This window comes from Trachemys scripta, chromosome 1, assembly GCF_013100865.1.
Source record: "Trachemys scripta elegans isolate TJP31775 chromosome 1, CAS_Tse_1.0, whole genome shotgun sequence".
Lineage (NCBI taxonomy): Eukaryota > Metazoa > Chordata > Testudines > Emydidae > Trachemys > Trachemys scripta.
Window position 1 is genome coordinate 155,076,492 of NC_048298.1, and position 20,489 is coordinate 155,096,980.

General features: G+C 40.0%; 1 protein-coding gene and 1 long non-coding RNA gene across 7 annotated transcripts in view; one reads left to right on the top strand and one right to left on the bottom strand.

The window, feature by feature from the left end:
- The window catches only part of LOC117887761, a 35,315-nt gene extending 27,294 nt beyond the window's left edge, over positions 1-8,021 (bottom strand). Inside the window, exon 1 of the long non-coding RNA XR_004648201.1 lies at positions 7,280-8,021. This is a non-coding gene — a long non-coding RNA (uncharacterized LOC117887761). The remainder of the gene's footprint in view (positions 1-7,279) is intronic.
- Positions 6,222-20,489, top strand: part of ALCAM (activated leukocyte cell adhesion molecule) — a 161,280-nt gene continuing 147,012 nt past the window's right edge. For 3 of the 6 annotated variants that reach the window (XM_034790462.1, XM_034790476.1, XM_034790469.1), the window contains exon 1: positions 6,225-6,504. In XM_034790462.1, the coding sequence (XP_034646353.1) occupies positions 6,420-6,504 (85 nt within the window). In that variant the 5' untranslated portion in view covers positions 6,225-6,419. Of the gene's footprint in view, positions 6,505-20,489 lie in introns of all 6 variants that reach the window. The other 3 variants (XM_034790437.1, XM_034790444.1, XM_034790452.1) reach the window with 2 other exon arrangements.

The window sequence follows — 20,489 nt, forward strand, 5'->3', positions numbered from 1 at the left end:
GCAAGGTTTTTGTCCAAACTTAAAGCAAGCATGCAAACAAAACTGTTCCTCAGCTCACCCTTTACATTTTAGGCTCTCACTATCTCCCCTCCTCGAAGGCTTTAGCAATTCTACTACTCCTACAACTTCCTAGCCTTCTTTCAGTCAGTTCTATCCCTCCCTGAACTGCCTTTGAAGCCTTTATAGCCCAGGTGCGGCCCCCTTAATTGACCCAACTGTGAGCACCAGCTCTGCACAGGGGCATTGGATCTACTTTAATTACAGGGGCCAGTCACCCTGTGTCAGTTGCTGTATAAGTATTCTGATTAGAGTTGATGAAGGAGATTTTTAAAATTACAGAGTTCATTGCTGAAGGAATGTGTACCTCACTATTACCTTTAAATAGTGACAACTAACACCTTTTTCCTCACCAGAAGACAAATCTGTGATATAAGTCAAACTTTAGACCAAAATCTGGAGTAGCCTCTGTCAAAAAGTTCTTTAAAATAATTTTAAATAGAGTGATTTAAAAAGGAAACCGTTACTTAAAAATCTATCCAAATGTAATTCGTTAGTGATGAATCACACTTAGCAATGCAGAACCAGGTCAGATTGATTGAGTAGAAAAAATATATTATTTAGACATAAAATCAGGGTTTTAGGGATGGGGGAGGGATAGCTCAGTGGTTTGAGCATTAGCCTACTAAACCTAGGATTGTGGGTTCAGTCCTTGAGAGGACCACTTAGGGATCTGGAGCAAAAATCTGTCTGGGGATTGATCCTGCTTTGAGCAGGGGGTTGGACTAGATGAGGTCCCTTTCAACCCTGATATTCTATGAACATTATTACACCACATATCCCATCCTTTGTATCCCAATAACCTTTGATCTGGGAAAGCAATATATAGCCAATTCCTTCATTTAGACAACATTACCAGCTCTGGAAAATCTGCTTATGTTTTACCTCTTTGGCAATTGCTTTAAAGAAATTTAGGGAAATTACATTTGAGATTTGACAAACAATTGACAGATGGCTAACAAGACAGGTAAATTGGCAGCAGAGACTAAAAGAAGAGCTTGCTAGGCTTGGCACTTTGCTTTTTTCATACTTCTTTGTTAAGATGCTTATCCACAGTGGGCCCCATTGTGTTATTTTCTATTACAGTATGTACTCATATTCTTGTATCTTCCTTTTCTGAGGTAAGTTGCAAACTCTTTTAGTCAATGCCCACAATTTATCTTTGGATATCATGCTTCCTCCCTCTCATACTTTGTGTAAACTTACTCTCAGCTGGAGGCATTCTGTATATTTTGAATATAGTGCAAATGTCATGTCATTTTCATGAGACAGTTGTAAAGCATAGGTCCTTCATTTAACTCATCAAAAACCGGTGTGTTGGATATGAGTGACAAGAAAATAAATTTGTTTTAGGAGCTCCGATAGCAATGAGTTTAGTATAAATACCATCATTCTTCTGCTGAGGCTTTTTAGTGGGTCACTTTCTTCATTGGAGAAGAAATTGGTAACAGAGACTCATGGTATTTTCTAGTGTGATTTAATGATTTGCCAAATGTATGTAAGTGTCCTATTTACTTTGAACAGGGGTAGCCAAAAGTTCAGGCACTTGCAGAAACCCCAGCTAAGACACCACTGAGTCAGTCCTGTTGCCAAGAAACCGTTCCATTCTCTCTCACACTTGGCCCAGTCTCCACTTTTAGCAGGTTGTCTGTTCATCTCTCTCCTGCTTGTGTCCAGTACTTTTCACCTGAGATATCCTTTAACCACAGTCACTCTCCCTTGGTCACACACAACCTGTATTCCTATATCTAATGAACTAATTCAGACAGACCTAGGCATTAACTCCTCCTTTGTGCAGCTGCTGTTCAGTGCAGAGCAATCTCAGATGAATCTGACTGTATACTCAGTGTTCAGTGCAGCTGGCTTCTTTCTGCCTGGGTTTGATCCAAAACCCATGGAAGTGAATGGAAAGACTTCCATTGATTACAGTGTGCTTTGGGTCAGGCTCCTAAGGCCGATTTTTTTAAAGGTATATAGGCACCTAAAGATTCACATAGGTGCTTAGTGGGATTTTCAAGACAGCCTAGGTGGCTAACTTCCAATACCTTTTAAAATCTGCCCCCTAGTCCTTATCCAGACAAAAGAAAGTGCTTAACCTTACATAATCCCCCTAATGGCCTTGTGAGTGCAGCTGCTGTAACCAGCCATCATGGATCCCATTTATGTTTAACCCTTACTATGGAGAATTTCATACTGAGTACTTATGATAATATTTCATGAACCTCCTGAATTATCACCTTTGCCATAACTATAGATAGATAAAATAGCTGAAGTGTATATATAGAAAAAAGGCATCTAGAAACAATTAAATCCTTAATTTGTAAAAGTAAAATCCAACATGATTACTCAATGCATAGTGAAAAATAAACATATCACCAATGTTCTACAGTGCTGAACATTATGTTAAATATTTGCCCTATAATCTACTTACAGTGTTAGCAATGGAAGACATATTCTGCACACCACCTTTTGGAATACTGAACCATAATGACATGCACTGTTTCACTGACATTACAATTATTATAAAATCATAAAGTTTATTCCCACTAAAACAGTATAGACAATGGACTTGATTAGAATTTAATGGATTAATAGTGTTGGGTGGTGCTCTACCCCAAAATATTCTCTATTATTGTTACTAGAAATGTGCTTGTCAAAAATCAGTATTTTATTCATTTGTTGTATACTGAAAGTGATATTTCAGATTAACAAACTATTTGTTATGATGCATAATTCATCATTAATGAATTTCATATTAATCCATTTAGTCACATAACTGCAAAAGGCATTATTTGATCAGATTAAATATCTATCAAAGAATTTTCTCTGTTTGTTTTATATAAAACAATTTCTCACAGCAGAAAAAATTCATACTAGTAATTAGACTGGTTTTGCACAGATTTTATTTGAGAACTTTAAAACATGCAGTTTGCTATTTTTTCACTAGATCAAGGACTCAATTCTCCTTCCACTAACTTCAGTAGGAACAACTGAAGTATACAACTTATTTTTTCACAAGTCTATTATGGGCCACCCCTGTATTCAATATAGGAATTCATTATTAACCACAAAATCAAGGATATTTGGAATATCATAGCAAATAAAGATATTTCTAAGCATAATCTTGACAACATTTAATCACATTTAAGTTTCATTTAAGGTATAAAACATTTGAGCAATCCCACTTTGAGTCATTTTCTATTTACTCAAACCTATAACAACTTCCTTCAAATGAAAGTTGAAAACACACAATGACCTTTGAAGAGAAATGGCCAGATAGTGAGGGAAATCCAGAACAAAGCATGCTTCTGTATTAAATTTTGGGCCCTTAATGTAATCACTTATGGTTATGATTTTCATATCCTGAGTATTTTTGACACAAGTTGCATAGACTTCAGAATAAAATAGCTACAGAATACCTCAAGGACAAGATGTAAAGTTCCTCAACCTGTGTTTCTGTGGTTTGACCAAAATCCCTGGTTATACATTTCTTTTCACAATCTAGGGTGTCTCAGCATCCTGCAGTTTGAAATGATTAGTTACAGGAGATTACTCTACGCCCTCCAAAAATGTCCCTTGTTCACTAATTTGATGTAATTGAGGTATATAATTGATCACATGCTTTAACAGGAAGCTGTTTAGGAAATAAGGCCCTCATCCAGCAAATCACTTACACAAATTGATTTCAGTGTGGCTACTCATGTGCTTAAAGTTAGGCATATGCTTAAGTGAATTCCTGGACTGGAGTCTATAAACCTCCACTTCTGGATTTATTAGCATTTCAGACCAATTCTAGGGCCTGATCTTGCAACTCTTTCTCTCACACAAAGTCTTACTAGCTTCAATGTGATTGCTCACATATATAAAGGATGAAGGATCAGGCCCTCAATGCTGTAATGGAGCTGGAGGTATCACCAAAGCAACACACATTCCTAATACCATTAGAAGTGAAGGGATTTTAACAAGAATATATGATCTAGTGGCAGGGACTGTCTTTTTACTGTGAGTTTCTACAGTGCCTGGCACAAGAAGCATCTGATTGGAGCCTCTAGGTTCTGCAGTAATATACTTTTCACCAAGTATTTTTCAATACCTCTAAATGTGGGAGAAAATGGTCCTTTTGAATCTTTTATTTTCCTCAGTAATGGGGTCCAATCCTGCTATTGGTATCAGTAGAAAATACCCATTGACTTCAATAAGAGCAGGATAGGACCCATTGTCTTGAATTCTGTGCACTTCTGGAATGGGCTTAGTGACGCATTCAGGTGGATTGCTGGGGAAAGTGTTTGGAAAAAAGATCCCAGGGCTCTGATTAGCAGTAAACAGAAAATAAAATATGTTTAAAACTGATTGCACCATCTGAAAGAAGAAAAAGATGGTTTGATTTGAAGACAATACAAGAGATACAGAATTATGAAGTTTAGAAATACTAATTTTATTTCATTGGAAAAGTACAGTACTAAAAGAAAAAATGAGGCATCAATTTTATCCTACTTGAAATTCCAGAAGTCTCTGTATGTGGTAACTATATTTTAAATATTTCTACCTTATTTTGTCACGTGAAAATTGTTCTGTGGATACTGAAAGCATTTATAGAATAAATTGGATGAGTTCGTGTATATTGGTTGTGGGAGTTTTTGTAGAGTTAAATTTTTGCTGTTCACTTCCTCATGGCAGAGCTGCCCGGGGGGTGGGGGGGACAAGTGAGGCAATTTTCCCCAGGCCCTGGACCCCACAGGGGCCCCGTGAGCCCTAGCCCAGCGGCAATCCGGGTCTTCGGCAGCAGGGGGCCCTTCAGTGCAGCCGAAGACGTGGAGCAACTGAAGGGCCCCCCGCTGCCGAAATGTCCCGCGAGCCCAGGCTGCAGTCCGGGTCTTCGGCATTTTGGCGGCGGGGGGGCCTTCAGTGCTGCCGAAGACACGGAGCGACTGAAGGGCCCCCCGCCGCCGAAATGCCACCGAAGACCCGGACCGCTGCCGGGTGAGTACAAGTGCCGCAGCTCCACCGCTTTGCCCCAGCCCCCTGGAATCCTCTGGGCGGCCCTGCCTCATGGTGAAAAGAGATGTATGACTATTGCTGGTTTATATTTCACTATGGGAAAGTCCCATTCAAGTAAGCACACGGTGTAAAAGCACATACTTTTATTCTGAAGGACTCAAAAAGGCTTGTTTTGGACTATGATGTAGTCTTCAGGATGATCATATTTATTATTAGTCATGAGACCTGCAATGATTATTTTAGGCCTCTTATGTTTCCCATTGTGAAACAGCACCACTGCTTGCTTAGTCCAGTAAAAAGGACATAGCAGAAATCACTCTTCTTGCATTTCATAACTTTGAACAGGAGTCTATTTTTAACTTTAGGTTCAGGTCAGCTGACTTCCCAGAATTGATGGGATACTTTCTTTGCCACTTTATGCAATGAAAATGTATACAGTCCCTTGCACAGTCACCCCTACATTATTTTGAGTGATTTTGCATACTTTTTTGCATTGCTTTAATTTTGTTTGGGGGGGGGGGGGGGGGGAAGAGGGTTAGCATTGACCTATTATGGTTTGAAAGCAGGTGGTTGACAGAACAAGCAATTCATCATCTGGGAATTGTTTATTTACTCTGAAAAGTATTTACATGCAATGTTTTGCTTATAAACAAACTGATACAAAGGGAAGCTATAAGTAACTATTATCATTTGCAAGATGCTAGCTAGAATAGGTCTGCCACTAGCATTGTGAAGTAGCCACTAAGGGGGTTTTAGGTACCTGTCTTTTTCTCCCCACCCCCCCTTTTTTTTTAAATCTACGATTTTAATTAGTTTCAAGGTCTAAGCTTTGGTAGTCCATGTTTAGACAGCTACTTGGTGTAAGGTTCGATAGCAGAGGCCTATTTTGGATCTGCATTCTCATACACAGCTCCCACCCCCTATCGGGTTCTACGGGATTCCCCCCTCCCGCAGCACGCGTCCCTCCTGGGCTCGCGTTCTAAAACCCCCGCAGAACGAACCCCTGCCGGGCGCAGGTTCTAAAGGAGCCCCCTCCCCAGCTCCTGACACGCGCCGCTCCCGTGCTCTAACTCAGAGCCCGCGTCGCAGCGTGCGGGGGGAGGGGGGCTGAGCAAACGAGGGGGGCGTGTCTTTTCCGGCCCCGCCCCCTCCCTCCGCTCTCAGTCCTGGAGCGCCGCTAGGCTGCCAGAGGGGAGCAGCCACCTGCTCCTGTGCTGAGCTGCTCGCGAAAGCCGTCGCGCGCCAGACCCGGAGCCGTCGCTGCCTGCCTGGAAAGTTACCGAGCCGCCCGCGCGGGGAAGCCAGGAGCCGAGAGGAGAACCCGCCGCCGCCCCGGGAGGAGCAGAGCCCCGCGGCCAGGCGGGATGATGGAGACCCCGGCAGCCGCCTCCTGCACCCACCGCCCGCTGCTCTGCCTGCTGCTGCTCGCTGCCCTCTGCCTGCGGCCAGGTGAGCGCGGCGCGCAGGGGAGGGAGGGTGCCCTGGGGCTGGTCGGCAGGCGGCTGTCACCTGGCCGCCTCTCCCCGGGTGCAGCGCTGCCCTGATCGCGCGGAACTTTACGGAGCAGCAGCGTGTGTGTGAGCCGCCCCCGCCTCTGCGGGTGGCTCTGTCCCGCTGCCTCTTTCCCTGGCACCCTCCCCCCCTTCGGGGTGGGGTGCTTCCTTCTTATGGCGTAGGGAAAGGGGGGTGGTGACGGTGTCGGTGTGTCCCCCCCTCTTGCCTTGGGGCGCGATCGCTAGCGTTTTTCGGTGACTGTTGGGGGTGGGTGGGTGTTGTCCCGTCTTTACGAAATGCCTGTAAAAGACTGTTTCTTCTCTCCCCCCCCTTCCCACCCCTATACGTGTGACCGAAACCTCCCTCGCCGCCCCTGGCTCTTGTCACGTCGGGTCTCTTTAGCTGCGAGCATTAAATCTGCCCCATCGCGGTGACAGTCGCATTTGTGTGCCCAAGGAAGGAAAGCGATTACAAAGATCGAGCCCCACTTCCCCCGGCTTCTCTAATGTTGGGAGTATTGTCAGGGTGGTTGTACTGTGAAAACCAACACAGCCTGCTGCTTTCTGTCTGTGCCACTCACCGCTTCCCTCCAGAGCGACCCCTCCACCAGATTTAGCCGGATTAAAAGACTCCTGGGGAGAAGGGACGCGGTAATTGGGGTGCGCTTCCAGCTCCCTTGCAAAGTTGCTTTTCTGGTTACGCCAGAGCAAGCGGGAGGAGGTGACCTCACCTGCAGTTATAAGGAGATGAGAGTAAACTGTGACGAGCCGGTTTCTTGGGGGGAGGAGGTTGGTGCCGTTCTCTCCAGACCATTACGTCTTCCTAAAAGTGAGAAATGCAATCGGATGGGGGAAGAATGCAAAACAAAAGCCATCGGGTTTTGCTTGTAGCTAGTTACGCTTTCAGTTTTCATCTCACGTCTGTCTCAGCGACAGCCTTAAACTTTCCAACAGCGGTAGCTCGCCCCTTAAAAATAACGTGTCACTCACTGGGTCAGTTTCCTCTTTTTGTACACGAACGGCTGGATTGCTGCGGTCTCTCTTGGCTTTTCCCCCGCGCTAGTACCGAAGTCAGAGTTCCTCTTAGGGAGTGGTTCTGCCGTTGAAATTCATCTCAAGTTTTCCCCACGCTGTTGTGAGACACCTTATTTTCGATGCTGATTAATAAATGCATCCCCCAAGTGTTGTATTAGTAGCAGAATATGCAACTCTGAACGAATGCCAGTGATTAGTAATATTAACATCAACAAATATGCCACCAGCGAATAACCCACTGTTGCCTTTGGGTGGCTTCTCTTTAAATGTTGCCGGCTTGAAATAGGGAAACAAGGGACGCGATTATACATGGGGATACATTGTATGCGGTCTGTTCTTTGCATCTCCTTGTCAAAGGCGTGATCGAAACCCGGGGGAGTAGTCCAGTGTCAGAGTCCTGATCTAAACTTCCATAGCAGCTAACTACTTTGATCGGGCCCGGCTGTGTGAATGAGGTTGAGGGATTGCCACGCTAGTCAGTGCAAAGTCCGATATTCCTCCTGGCTAGTTTTTAACAGGTGTTTGATTAGATTGAGATGACAAATCAGTTTCATGTGAGCTTTTTTAGGCATTGGGGAAGTAGGAACACTTGGGGAAACATTAACGTTCTCCTTAACTGTCTTGGCTGGGAGGTGTTTATACTCTTTTTGTCAATATTAAACATGAAAACTGAAGTTCAAGGAATAGCTGTCAAGTGTGTTTTCTGCATTCAAGGTAGAGAGTGTCTCATTATTCTTGTAGAAAGAGCGTCAGCCTGTGGTGACATTTTGTATTGCTTTAAGAAACAGCCTTTCCTTTGTGTGCTTGCATTTACAGCAGTCAAGAGGTTAGGGAAGCGTTGCCGTGGAGTCACTGTGTTTTCAGCACAAGGCTCTACACTTCGGTTTCCTCTCCAGTTACCTATTTACGCCTAGTGCTTCATACAGGAAATGGAAGACAAGAATAATACACTTCAATAGAATATTATTTCTCTTGCATAATTTTCATATGTCTACTGTGAATTTCCTAAGATGAAACAAGTAGCTAAACAGAGGCAGCAATGTATAATCTCAGTAGAAGTTCTGTTTTTAAATGGGTAGCAAGCTATTCTTCAAAAACAAAACATTGAACTATATTGCAGTTTTCTGCCTTAGCAAATGATTAAACATAGTGTTTAATGATTTCCAGTCTTAAACTAGCAATGGTATAAAGCTTACTGGGAAACCAGTTACTCTGTGACGTAGAGGGACTTTCCAGGCACGATTGAGAGTGATGCTCACCTTGTCTCTTGTGCTTTATTGGAGAGTAGGGTAAAACTCTCTGAAAGGGACAGAGGCAGGTGTTTTGTCCCTAACACTGAGGTGCCTCTTATCATATTGCGGAAAACTTTTAATTCTGAATGGTCTTTTTTTTTTTTTTTTTTTAAGAAAAAGTACATCATGCCATCATCAAGAATTTTTTTTAATTGCCCTAATAATACTTTATGCTATTCTTATTCCCTCTTCTTTTCTCTCATAGCATCAATTAACCTGCAGATACTGTACCTGCAGAGTTATACTGACATTGGTAATGCTGGATGGAACATGACCAAGTGCTATCTAAACAGGTTAACGTTGTTATCCACTCCTCTAGTTTGCTGTGCTTTTCTGCCTTCTTCCCCCTCCCCCCAGTTCACGTTAACTTGGTTTGAAACACAAGCAGATACATGTGGGTTTATGGCTGGGGGGAGATGGGATCAAAATTGGTAAGAAAAAGCTTAGCTCCCCTTCTTTCAGGTTTGAAACACGGAGGAAAAAAACCTACTAAATCTACTTAATTTCTAGTTTATTTTTAAAACAATAACTTTGAACACTTTTTAAAAAGCTTTTATAGCTGTAAAATTGTTTTGCCATTGTTGCTAGCATTTTGGATTTTCTATTTGTTATCCTCAACCACTTTGTGGTGTTTTAATATTCCCAACAATAAATTACCCTGCACAGTCCAGTTATTGTGTACTGCACCATCAAAGTAATCTGACTCTTGGAAGCTCCCAAATCAAGTTGGCACATGCATTACTGTAAATACTCACATGTGTAAGATTATAAACACCACATAAGGTTTTCTAACTTTCCATGAATATTTAAACTTACTTCATTCTTTATCGAATAAACTGTGTTATGGGACAGACTGCTTTCTTCTTACCAAACACTCATTATTTAAATTAATATTTCTGCTTGGTCCAGTCTACCTGATGTTTATTAGAGTAAGTTTTCTAATATGAAATGGCATTTTTGTATGGTAATTTAAATGAAAATATTGTTTTTGTTTTAAAAGTGAAGGAGGTCCCATAATAATTTTGAGTTTACTTCAGTCTTCACAGACCTTTCTTTTTTTCTGGCAGATGATAATGTTGTTTGTTTGTTTGAGGTTGAATTCTGTAGAAATTATGGTCTATTAACGAAATGTGTTTGATATTATTACATTGTCTGAGTTTCTGCTCGAATGGTTATTCCAAAATTCATTTCTGATCTTATTCTGCTACAGTGTCTTTCCCCTTTCTTTTACTAGGCCAGTATGAACTTCAGATTTTAGGACTGAAGTCACAAACTCCCAGTGGCATAGGGATTCAGTTTTATGCACTGTGTGTGGGGGAAGGAGGTGAATTTTTTTTTCTGAATACAGGCATATCTAACTAGCTCATTTAAAAATTAGCAGTCACTCACTCATTAAATTTGGAAACTGTTTTCCTGGTTTAAAAACTCCATAATTATTTTTATGCTTTGAGATGACAAGAAGAGCAAGCTAGAAAATCTCTTGATGAAAAGCTTGGGAGGCCCTTTTTAGAAGAGTTTGGCAGTAACTTTGGGGATTCTCCTTTTGAGGATTTTTGTTTGACAAGATAGGAGATGACAATAGAACTCACTCATGTAATCAGAGCAAATCTATAAACTTTGTGACTGAGGGGAAAACAAAGTACCTCTTTCCGGTGTATATGGCATTCCAAACCCAACCTTTGCTTTTGTTCTATTGGAGGAAAAACTACATGTCCATATTAATAGCAAATATTTTCTTGACACATCTCAGCTACTTCCAGGGTATATCATTTCCCCCCCTTCCCCACCTCCAAAGAATAGCAGCTTTTATTTTTTAACACCTCCATATTCCTTTTGCCCGAAAGTCTTCCCTCACATTTAAACTTGGTCCACAGTAATACTGGGATAAACAACATAAGCTGTCTGTGGTTTGCATTGAGTATTGATTGGCTTATCTCATCCTAAAATTTGGGAGAAACCTCTGAACACTTGAACATGATGATGTATATGAAAGGAAAAACAATGAACTATTTAGTGCCTTACATAGGCGACAGTGTTTCAAGAGTAATTTATATCCTTTCCATTTTATCATGAAGATGAAACATTTTCAAAAACACTGTCTTAATATGGGTTGAACTGTTTTTGCAGCTCACCTGTGTTAGATGCTGCAAGAAGTGACCATGTTGCCAGATCTGATTACAATATAGAACAGAAGTACCCAACATGGTTAAAATAGAGCTTGTTCTTGTAGTGTAGACAGCACTGAAAAGTGTTAATTTTGTTCACCAATCATACTAGCGCACAATCCAGGCACGCAGTTAAATGGCACTTAAGTCCCATCAACATTACCAAACTGAATAGTGTTAATTGTGTCAGGAGCTAAAATGTTGTGACTGGATTCCTTAACATATATAGCCTTTTTTGTGTATGTGGGATCTTGCATCTTTTATAGTTTTATAAATCTTATTGCAGCCATTTTATTATATGGTTAGCTCCTGTCTTTAATGGGATTTGAAAGGTACCAACATTGTTTCTAGAAACATATTGTTTTGAAACTGTTCAGCCCTGCTCCAGAATCTTCATCAGGGTTAACACAGGGGGTATTTATTGTGGTGATAGGACTGTTTTTAACAAGTTGTAGTGTATATGTAAAACACGAGCCCAATCCTGTGAGAAAACTGAGCATCACAAGTAAGTTGCCAAGTGTCCTCACCTCTTTGAGTCAAACAACAAAAATGCTTGTATGTAACCATAATCAAGTGAAAATTTTTCAAAAATAGCAAATACTGTAGATTGTGATTAGAACTACTAGAGATTTGACTAAGGCCTGATTTCGCCCTATTCTTCTCTGCCTCACCCCCTCCCCCAAGGAGCTGAGCGAGCACCTTGCCTCCTATTGACTCCAGGTGAATTATTGGGCACTTAAAGTCTGATTTAAATATTCTAACGTCATACTACTTGTATTTAAAAAATATGTATTGTAATGATAAAACCTTTCTCAAATGTATAGTGTAAACTTGCAAATGAGTTTGATGCTTCTCTGAGACAAGGGATGGTAGTAAACTGGCTATCCTGAATATATATTCGTACTATTAGCACACATAGCAACAACCAGATAAAAATGAATGTTAGTTTCACTAAGGGTGGCTTAATCCCCACTCAACTCTACCTTGGTTGGAGGTTAATCTAGTACTCTGATGTGTTGTGTGTCTTTTTTTTTTTTTTTGAGGAATGTCTGCCTAGTTTGAGATTAAGTTGCTTTTCTTATCATACATATAAGTCTCCAGAACAGCACATCAGTATCTATTTATTAAAACAAGCCCCACATCTGTTCAGCTGGTATTTCCTTCACAGATAAGAAACATGCCTCTTTTGTAAAGGAAGTGATAAATCGGTGAAGAGACTGGTGGAGCTGCAGGGTATGATTTGGAGGTTATCACAGTTTAGAACAGTTCTGTAATGTTTGGTTTAAAAGTATTTGAAATGTCTTCAGTAGACTTAGCTAAAGGAATAGTAAGCTGCTCTCATGATAACAAGCAAAAACATGTATTTTGATTACTTCATTTCACTAAATAGTCAGTTACTTCTAAGGATTGCTGAAACAATCTATATATTCATGTTAACTTTTCAGTTCATACTAATACAGTAAATATTTTTGCACAAGGACAGCCCTTACTAACTACAAATGAGGCTTGTAAAATACATTGTTTTAATTCAGTTTGTAGTTTTTCTAGCTAAATAAGGATGTTACTTAAGTTTAGCTCTTACTATCAAAAGCACTTGAACATGTATTTAGGTCCCAGTGACTAGAAAACTTTCCTGAATATGGACTCTTTCCTAAATACAGAACTTTTCCTGAATCAGGTCTTTAAAGAATTATCACAGGAATTCTAGAGTGTATCAGGGCTCTGAATACCTGCTGCTTCCATTAGTCTCAGCAGAAGCTATGGGTGCTCATACCTCTAATAATCAGGCCCTGAAAATCTTAATTAGAAAGTTTCATAAAACATATATACAGTGATTCCGACAACAGCATGATTTTTAAACATGATATTTTTCCACTTAATTCAATAGCGGAAGCTCCACTACCTTATTGTTAAAAATGCATTATTTGTGTGTTTGTACTTCTGCATCAGATCTCTGGTTTGCATGTGAAAATTACATTAAGCATCCAAATTTTTTTTAAGAGTGAAAAGTTTTATGGGAGCATTTCGTGCTTCAAGATACTGCTTTGGATGGCCAGCAGTATTGGTAGGCATCAACAGTGTGTCTGGTGCTGTACAAGACACAGAGGAAGAAGATAATCTCCATGTCAAGGAGTTTACCAGTGCAGTCTAAACTGAGACACAGACCCAGTGCTCTGAGAGACGCAGAGAATGGTTCTGTCTTAGAGTATGACTTTTTCTTGATGGGTAGGAGGTGGCCCTTTTTACTGAATTAGATCTGCCTGAGTGGGCTTTATGGCTGAAAGGAGTTTTAAGGAGGGATTTCATTGAAGAAGGGGTGGTTACCTCTACACTAGAATGGAAATGGAATACCAGGTGCAGGGTATTGCAAGAAGTAAGATACAAAGAGTATTGGTGGTTAAAGATAACATGTGAGTGATTACACAGGATTTTTTGTTGGGCCAAGAAGAGGTTAGAAATATTTTTTTGTTCATTATATTGCTTTATCAAGCAAAGTTTTAACTTTAAATAACAATTTTGCAGTTACTACTTTTAGATTACAAAGGGAAATTAAAATAGATATGCCATTGAGAATCCCAATTCTGTTTAAGAGGTGATTAGGCAAAATTTGACTTTGTTTTGCATACTAGTAAGATCTGCCTGTTTAATTTGGAAATAGATATGTATTCTAGAAAGTTGTATTAAATACAAGAAACAGGTAATTACCCTGAAAATCCGAATATAGGCGCTAAGAAGAACTTCTTCTGTGTAAGAGATTTTTATAGTGTCCATTACCATAGTATCTTTCGGCTAATTATGGAGAGTCGTTAGGGATCACCCCTCTTTAATAAAATTTTCTTTTAATTCAGGGTGTCTTATTAAATTGTGTACTTGGAGTAAATTCACTAGTGAACTCAATATTTCTCTCTGATCTAACAATAGCATGATATCAGTAAATGCTGGCCAAGTGTCTTTTCCAGTTAGTCAATAATAATTTGCTGGTTTTTTTTAAATTTGCTTTCAATTGAACAAAAAGGGAAGTAACTGTATTTTTAAAATATAATAACTTCTTGTAGCCTATAGACAACTGGAGTTAAATCATTTTTCATTTATATGATATGGTTATATTAAATACTTATTCCTTTCGGTGCTTGGAATACTTTGTTTGGTAAGGATTAGATGGTTTTAGTTTAATTTTAATATGCATAGATAAGGATGGGGAAGTGCAAAGCACCATTGCTTCCAAGACTTAGGATTATAAAGCTGGAAATATGTGGGTGTGGAGCCTTAAAATTCCATCCATCCCACAGGCAACAAGTGATTTTATTATTTTCCAGGAACACAGTGTTAGACTTCCACCTGCCCTGCAGGATGAATTCTAAGTCTCCAGGACTCCATGAAGCTTAAGATTCTGAGAAATGAAAAAGGCTAGATGGTGCAGTTCAGCCTAGTAAAAACTAATGGTTAGGTAACAATTTATATTAGTAAAAGCATTTGGGATTTTCTTTTGTTTGTTTAGAGAAGATGTCTCATTCTGATATGAGGATCCAAAATCAAGATCAAAATGTTGGATAGTTGACTAGAAGCACTCTGGGGTTGGGTTTCGTCAGGTGGATGGTGGGTTGCCCTCCCACCCCAGCATTTGGTTTTGGTTGATTTGTGCAGGCAGGATTGTCTGTTTCTGTATGACTTTTTTTTTTTTTACATTATTGCCTATGAACAAAATGCCTTGCAGTGTCAGAAAGCTTTTTGCAGACTTTCAAGGGAGCCAGAAACAGCACTTTTTTTTTTTCTTCCCCTGTCTGGGTTCTATATCACTTATTCCAAATGAAGACAGAATTTTCTATTGGTAAATTCTAATTGGTTTGAGACTAGAGATAATCTTAATGGACTTTACCTATGGGCGTACAGTCTGTCATTTTATAATTGGAGAAAACGCACTGACTAGGCCAGCTTTTTTTACAATTGAATCCATGAGGTGGATCGCATATGAGCAACTTAGTTTAAATCCTTGGATTCCTCAGTCTTGATACTGAATGCCAGCTTTTAAATTGAGTAACTGATGCACGCATATGATAAGATAAAACAGCTTATCCACTGCTAAAGTTCAAGTGAATCTGAATACAATATTATGCAACTTGGTTCCCCATTACTAAACTGGAGACTTCATTCAATCCCTGCTAACATTGTCCCACTTTGTTAGTGAAGACAAAAGAACAGGCAGGCTGCAAGAGAGAATGAAAAACATTTGCTACTCCCAGGTGATAGCTTGCAAATCATACAAAGGGAATAATCTCTCAAATTTGTGTGCACTATTGAGGTTTTTTCCATTTGACAGAAACGTTCAGTTCTCAAACTATTGCATAATTGTTTTTAATCTTAGACTTTGTCTGGGGTGATACAGTGGCTATCATAATATTGACTCACGACAGTACCAGTTTGTACTATCTAGCCACATTCCAAACCATAGTTTTATTGCACAAATAATAGAAGGAATTTTCAGGAATATAAAGTTTATTCTGCAGGTACTGTTTTTACAGTTTAAATATACATTGTTATCTAAGCAAAGAATATGCATCAGTTTATTATTTGAGCATTAAATTAGCAGAAATACATTCTTCCATTATGGATATGTAGGTTATCTAACACACTAATGTTACATTGGTTGCCTCTTTTTTTCTTTTTCTTCTTGCAAGTGCTTAAAGATTCAATAGGAATTATTTATCAAGTTCTCATAATGGCCCCTGTTACAGAGGCCATTATTTTCTTCAGGATAACTGCCAGCTGATTTATCTTAACTTCACTCACTCTGGAAACCTTGAATGACAGGAAATGACAGTACTTGCTTTCCTATAGACATCTAGCCCCCAGTCACAGTGTACAGTACTCTGTACTGGCAGCTTCCGTGCCATGTAGAGCTGGTTTGACTTAATTGGAGCTTCTGTGTATGCAGGATTGAAGTTTAGGTAACAAAGTAAAAATGTCAGTGTTATACAGATGATTTTAGACGTGAGATCCCTCTATGTTCCCTTCAGTGCTTCTCAGCTCTGAATCCTATGATTATTTAAATTTTTAGTCCGCTTAAGGTAGGGAGAACAAACTTCAAAAACTCTTTTGAGAAGAGTAAAATAGTGAATCAATCACGCATTTTTACATATCCTAAATAATGTGTATCTACTCGAAAAGAAAATGGCCTCCATATCATGATCGCCCCTCCCCCCGACAGTCCTGTGAGTCCTAGAGAGTCCCGTGCAGCCACAGAGAAGATTGTGGAAGGAAGTTTTCCATCTGTAGTCTCCATGAAATGCTGCATTTTGGCCACTGCACCCTTTTCAGTGGGTGGGAGTTTGTGATTCTCTGGAGTTTTCTTGCTGTACAGCTCATGGGACTATTGGAGGGCTTTTTTGAGCAGCGCACATCCTTCTCTGGAAGTTTCCAAAGGTGATTTTCTGAGCAATTGTTCTTCTTTCCGAAGGGTGTTGTCACATGGAGTACTGCAGGGGTTCTCTTGTCACCCTTCCTGTTGGTGTACAGGAGGTTGCTAGAGTTAGTAAGCATGGGGTGCGGCATAGTAGTATGTTGATGACACACAGCTCCCTGTTTCCATTACATCAGACCAGGCTGTTGCAGTGGAAAAAATGACCCACAGTGATTTTTTTTTTCATGAAATGGATGATCTGGCAGAGTCTTAATTCAGTCAGGATTGAAGTGTTGGTTGGTTGGTTTGTTGGGGGAAGTATCCAGGAGAGCTATCAAGGGTGATATCTGCACCCCTGGTAGATGAAGAGCATCCATTATTTGCATCTCAGCTTCACAATCTTGTTTTATTAGATACTTTTAAGTGTAACCAAGAAGGCTTGTTTTTCAATCTGTCTGGTTAGAAGTGATTCTTGCTACCATGATGTGTACATTTAGCTGTTGAGACTATACTTTTGTAATATGCTTTGTATAGGACTGCACATTAAGACCACATACAAGGTAAAGTTTGTGCAGAAAGTGGTCACCTGGTTATTGAGCAGTACATTACAAAAGAGCAGATAACACCAATACTCCTGTTGCTATGTGGGCTGTTGATGGCTTTGAGTGAAATTTAAGGTGTTTATTTTATCGAATAAAGCCCTAAATAGTTTGGGGCTGGTCATCCTGTGAGACACTGCCAGTTTGAACAGCAGAGATGCTCAAGATGGACGTTCTTTGTGTTAGATGCAAGGGGTTAGCATTTTCTCCATGAGGGTTCCTGTTCTCAATAATTCTGTTCCCTCCTTGCTCTGCCAGAATCTGCATTTATTAACCTTCAGGACATGCCACACAACCCAACTTTTCTTACAGACATTGAGGGATGTCAGGGATTCATCCAATGAGACCTAGCATGGGTAGATTGCCTTCTGTTTTTGTGGTATTCTATTAATTGGAAAATTTTTAAATGGACACTAAAAGAATCAAGTCAACTGCATTGCAAACATCAGATTTTCTAATTATATTAAATTTTTGGAGATGCTTAACTCTGGATAAACACCAGATAAAATGAAAAAAACTCCATAATACTTACACACAGACACACACACACACTAATTCTCCTCCACCCTCGGTGAGGTAGGCATCATCTACTTTATAGGGGGGAACATTGTGAGGCACAAGGAGGTTAAACGATTTGTCCAAAGATGCACATCACTTGTAGAAATAGTACTAGGACCCATGTCTTCCAGTTCCCAATGAAACACTCTAACCCTTCAACAGTGCTATCCCTAAATGAGTTTCCCAGTGTCCTAGCAACATGGCAGATTCTGAGATGTCTGAGTTCATTTACTCGCCCCTGCTCAGGGAAGACTGGCGACTGGATGATGTTTGAAGGGAGAAGGAAATTAAATGAGCAGAAATACTTCACAGATAGGCTATGTCTATCTATTTCTGAATGTAACAGTAGCATATTTGTAGCCCTGTTATTCGGAGGCCAGTCCCAGAGCCAATCCCGTTTCCTGTCAGTGGCTGTTCATAGATTGATGCGGGGGGTGAGGGAGAGCTCGTTTGTTTTTCTCTCTGGCAGATCAGAAACTCAAAACCATGAAGCTGGGGTGAGGATGGAGATTTCCTCAAGAGCCATAAGCATCTCCTGAGTATATTTGAAAATCTAAATTGCAAACAGCAGTACCTGATGATTAAAAAAATAATCAGGCTTCTCATTTCATCAAACTTGTTAGAATACAGAATGGAACATTCCTGGTATAGAGTGAGAGACAGCATACAGAGAACTCTTCAGGCCCCAGTGCCGCTAAAAATGCTTGCAACCTTTCAAGCCATGCAAATCACAAAGGACTAAGTGTACTGCTTCTGCATCGGATGTACCTGTCTCTGATAGTTGCCATTGGAGGCAGACTATCTGACAATGCAGATAATTTTAGTTGCATTGGGTCCTAATGAGTAGTCTGTGTGCTCTCTGCTGCTGCCATTAGGGCTTGTCCATATTATTCCAGCAAGCTTGTTAACTAACTTCAAAACACAGTATTACCAACCACAAGTATTTAAAAATGAGTTGAGTCCCCAAAATCATGAGACGTTAAAAAGAATTTCAGGTTCTTTTTGATTTTTTTTTTTTTAGTATTTAGGGTACACTTGAATCACATTTTCAACCACAATCATAAGAAGGACAAAACATTTTTGTTTTTTAAATGAAAGCTGAAATTTTTACCTCATCACTTGACTCAGGAGCTGGTGTGTTGAGAAAAATACACCAAATATTGCAAGAGTTTCGATAAAATTGCAGGAGTTGGCAACTGAGAAATCGTAAAATAGATTTTTTTTTCAAGCTACCTATGTACTGTAGTTTAACTTGTAAAATATGGATTAAACCTAATCCTCGACATTTTCTTTTATGGTAGGAGAATAGAAGATGAAATATTCCTGATTAACTAGTGAAATTTAACAAATGTGCAATGCCATAGTCTTTATCCATTCTTTTGTAATCTTAAAATACAACGGAGGCAAATGTAGGGGATTAAATGATTAAGCAAAATCGAGGAACTTGGAAACTACAAAAAATCTGTGTATACTCCAGTGTCATGAATGCTTTTCTGTTTTCTTTTGTGACAAGGCACATTTAAACAAAATAAGGAAAGATGGCTTTCTTTGAGTGTTTAAAAGTCGGACGTGGTTTCCTAGGGGTTTTTTCAATAGCATATCTTGTTGGGTGGCACTTCAGTGAATGATGTTCAAAGGCAAGTTCAAAATATGAATAACTTTTCCAGAGACCTAAGTATAAGGCAAAAAGATTACATAGGAGGTTATCTGCATGAGTTTCAGGGGTAAAATATATCCCAAATTAAAAATACAGAATTTTTGGGTTGGATTTTTCAAAAGTACTTGACAGTGGCCTAATTCTGCTCCTGTTAAAGTCAGTGGAAAGCTAAGCCAGTGCTGAGCTCTCTTGAAAATCCCAGTCTGAAATTATGTTGGCACCACAAATGAAGGTGTGATTGCGGATTGGGTGGGGATACCTGCACTGCCTTTATTCCAACTAGCATGAGTAACAATAACAGTGACAACATTGTGGCATGGACCAGCCAACCGAGTATGTACCCAGAGTATGTACAGTCCTTGGCAGGCTTGTACAGGGGCAGCTAGCTCACAACCACCATTTCCCATGCCAGCTAGATTACAGAGAGTGTGCATTTGCCTACCAGCAGTCACACCTTCATTCATACCCTTGATGTCTCTTCTGGATGGTAATTGACTGAACTTCTTTTCATACAGTTTGTCAGAAGAACCACATGGCCAAGGTAGTTTCAGCATTTCTATTATTAAACCTCTGCTTGTCAACCATTTACAACCAGTTTGAAAAGAAAATACTAAAAGATACAAGTTTTTTTTTTTATAATGGAGATCTCCATCTCCTCGAACTGGAAGGGACCTTGAAAGGTCATTGAGTCCAGCCCCCTGCCTTCACTAGCAGGACCAAGTACTGATTTTGCCCCAGATCCCTAAGTGGCCCCCTCAAGGACTGAACTCTCAACCCTGGGTTTAGCAGGCCAAATGTTCAAACCACTGAGCTATCCCTCCCCCGAGCTAACACATTATGGGGCAAATTCTGTTCTTACTTATTTGTTTGACCCTCCTTTGCCCAAGGTCTCAACTCAGTGCTTCTTAAACCTCAAATGTGACCGTTTGGGTTCCATTTTCAAATGTTTCATGTGTGGTTGTTTTTTTGTTGTTAATTTCTGGTGTTATATATATCACTCAGAAGAGCTTCTGTTTAAAAGAGAGGCAATATTCTGTTCTTAGAGCCACAGCTTGAATATCCTTTTCACCTTCACTTTGTGAACTATATGTTTTGGCACAGACTTAAAAGAGCTATTAGTGCATAATATACAGTATAAGGCACATTGTAGTACTGAAAAACAAACCTAATGCTGCCCAGCTCAGTATATCCAAATACCTTTGTGTAAGGGATTGGTAGATGAAGACATTCAAAACAT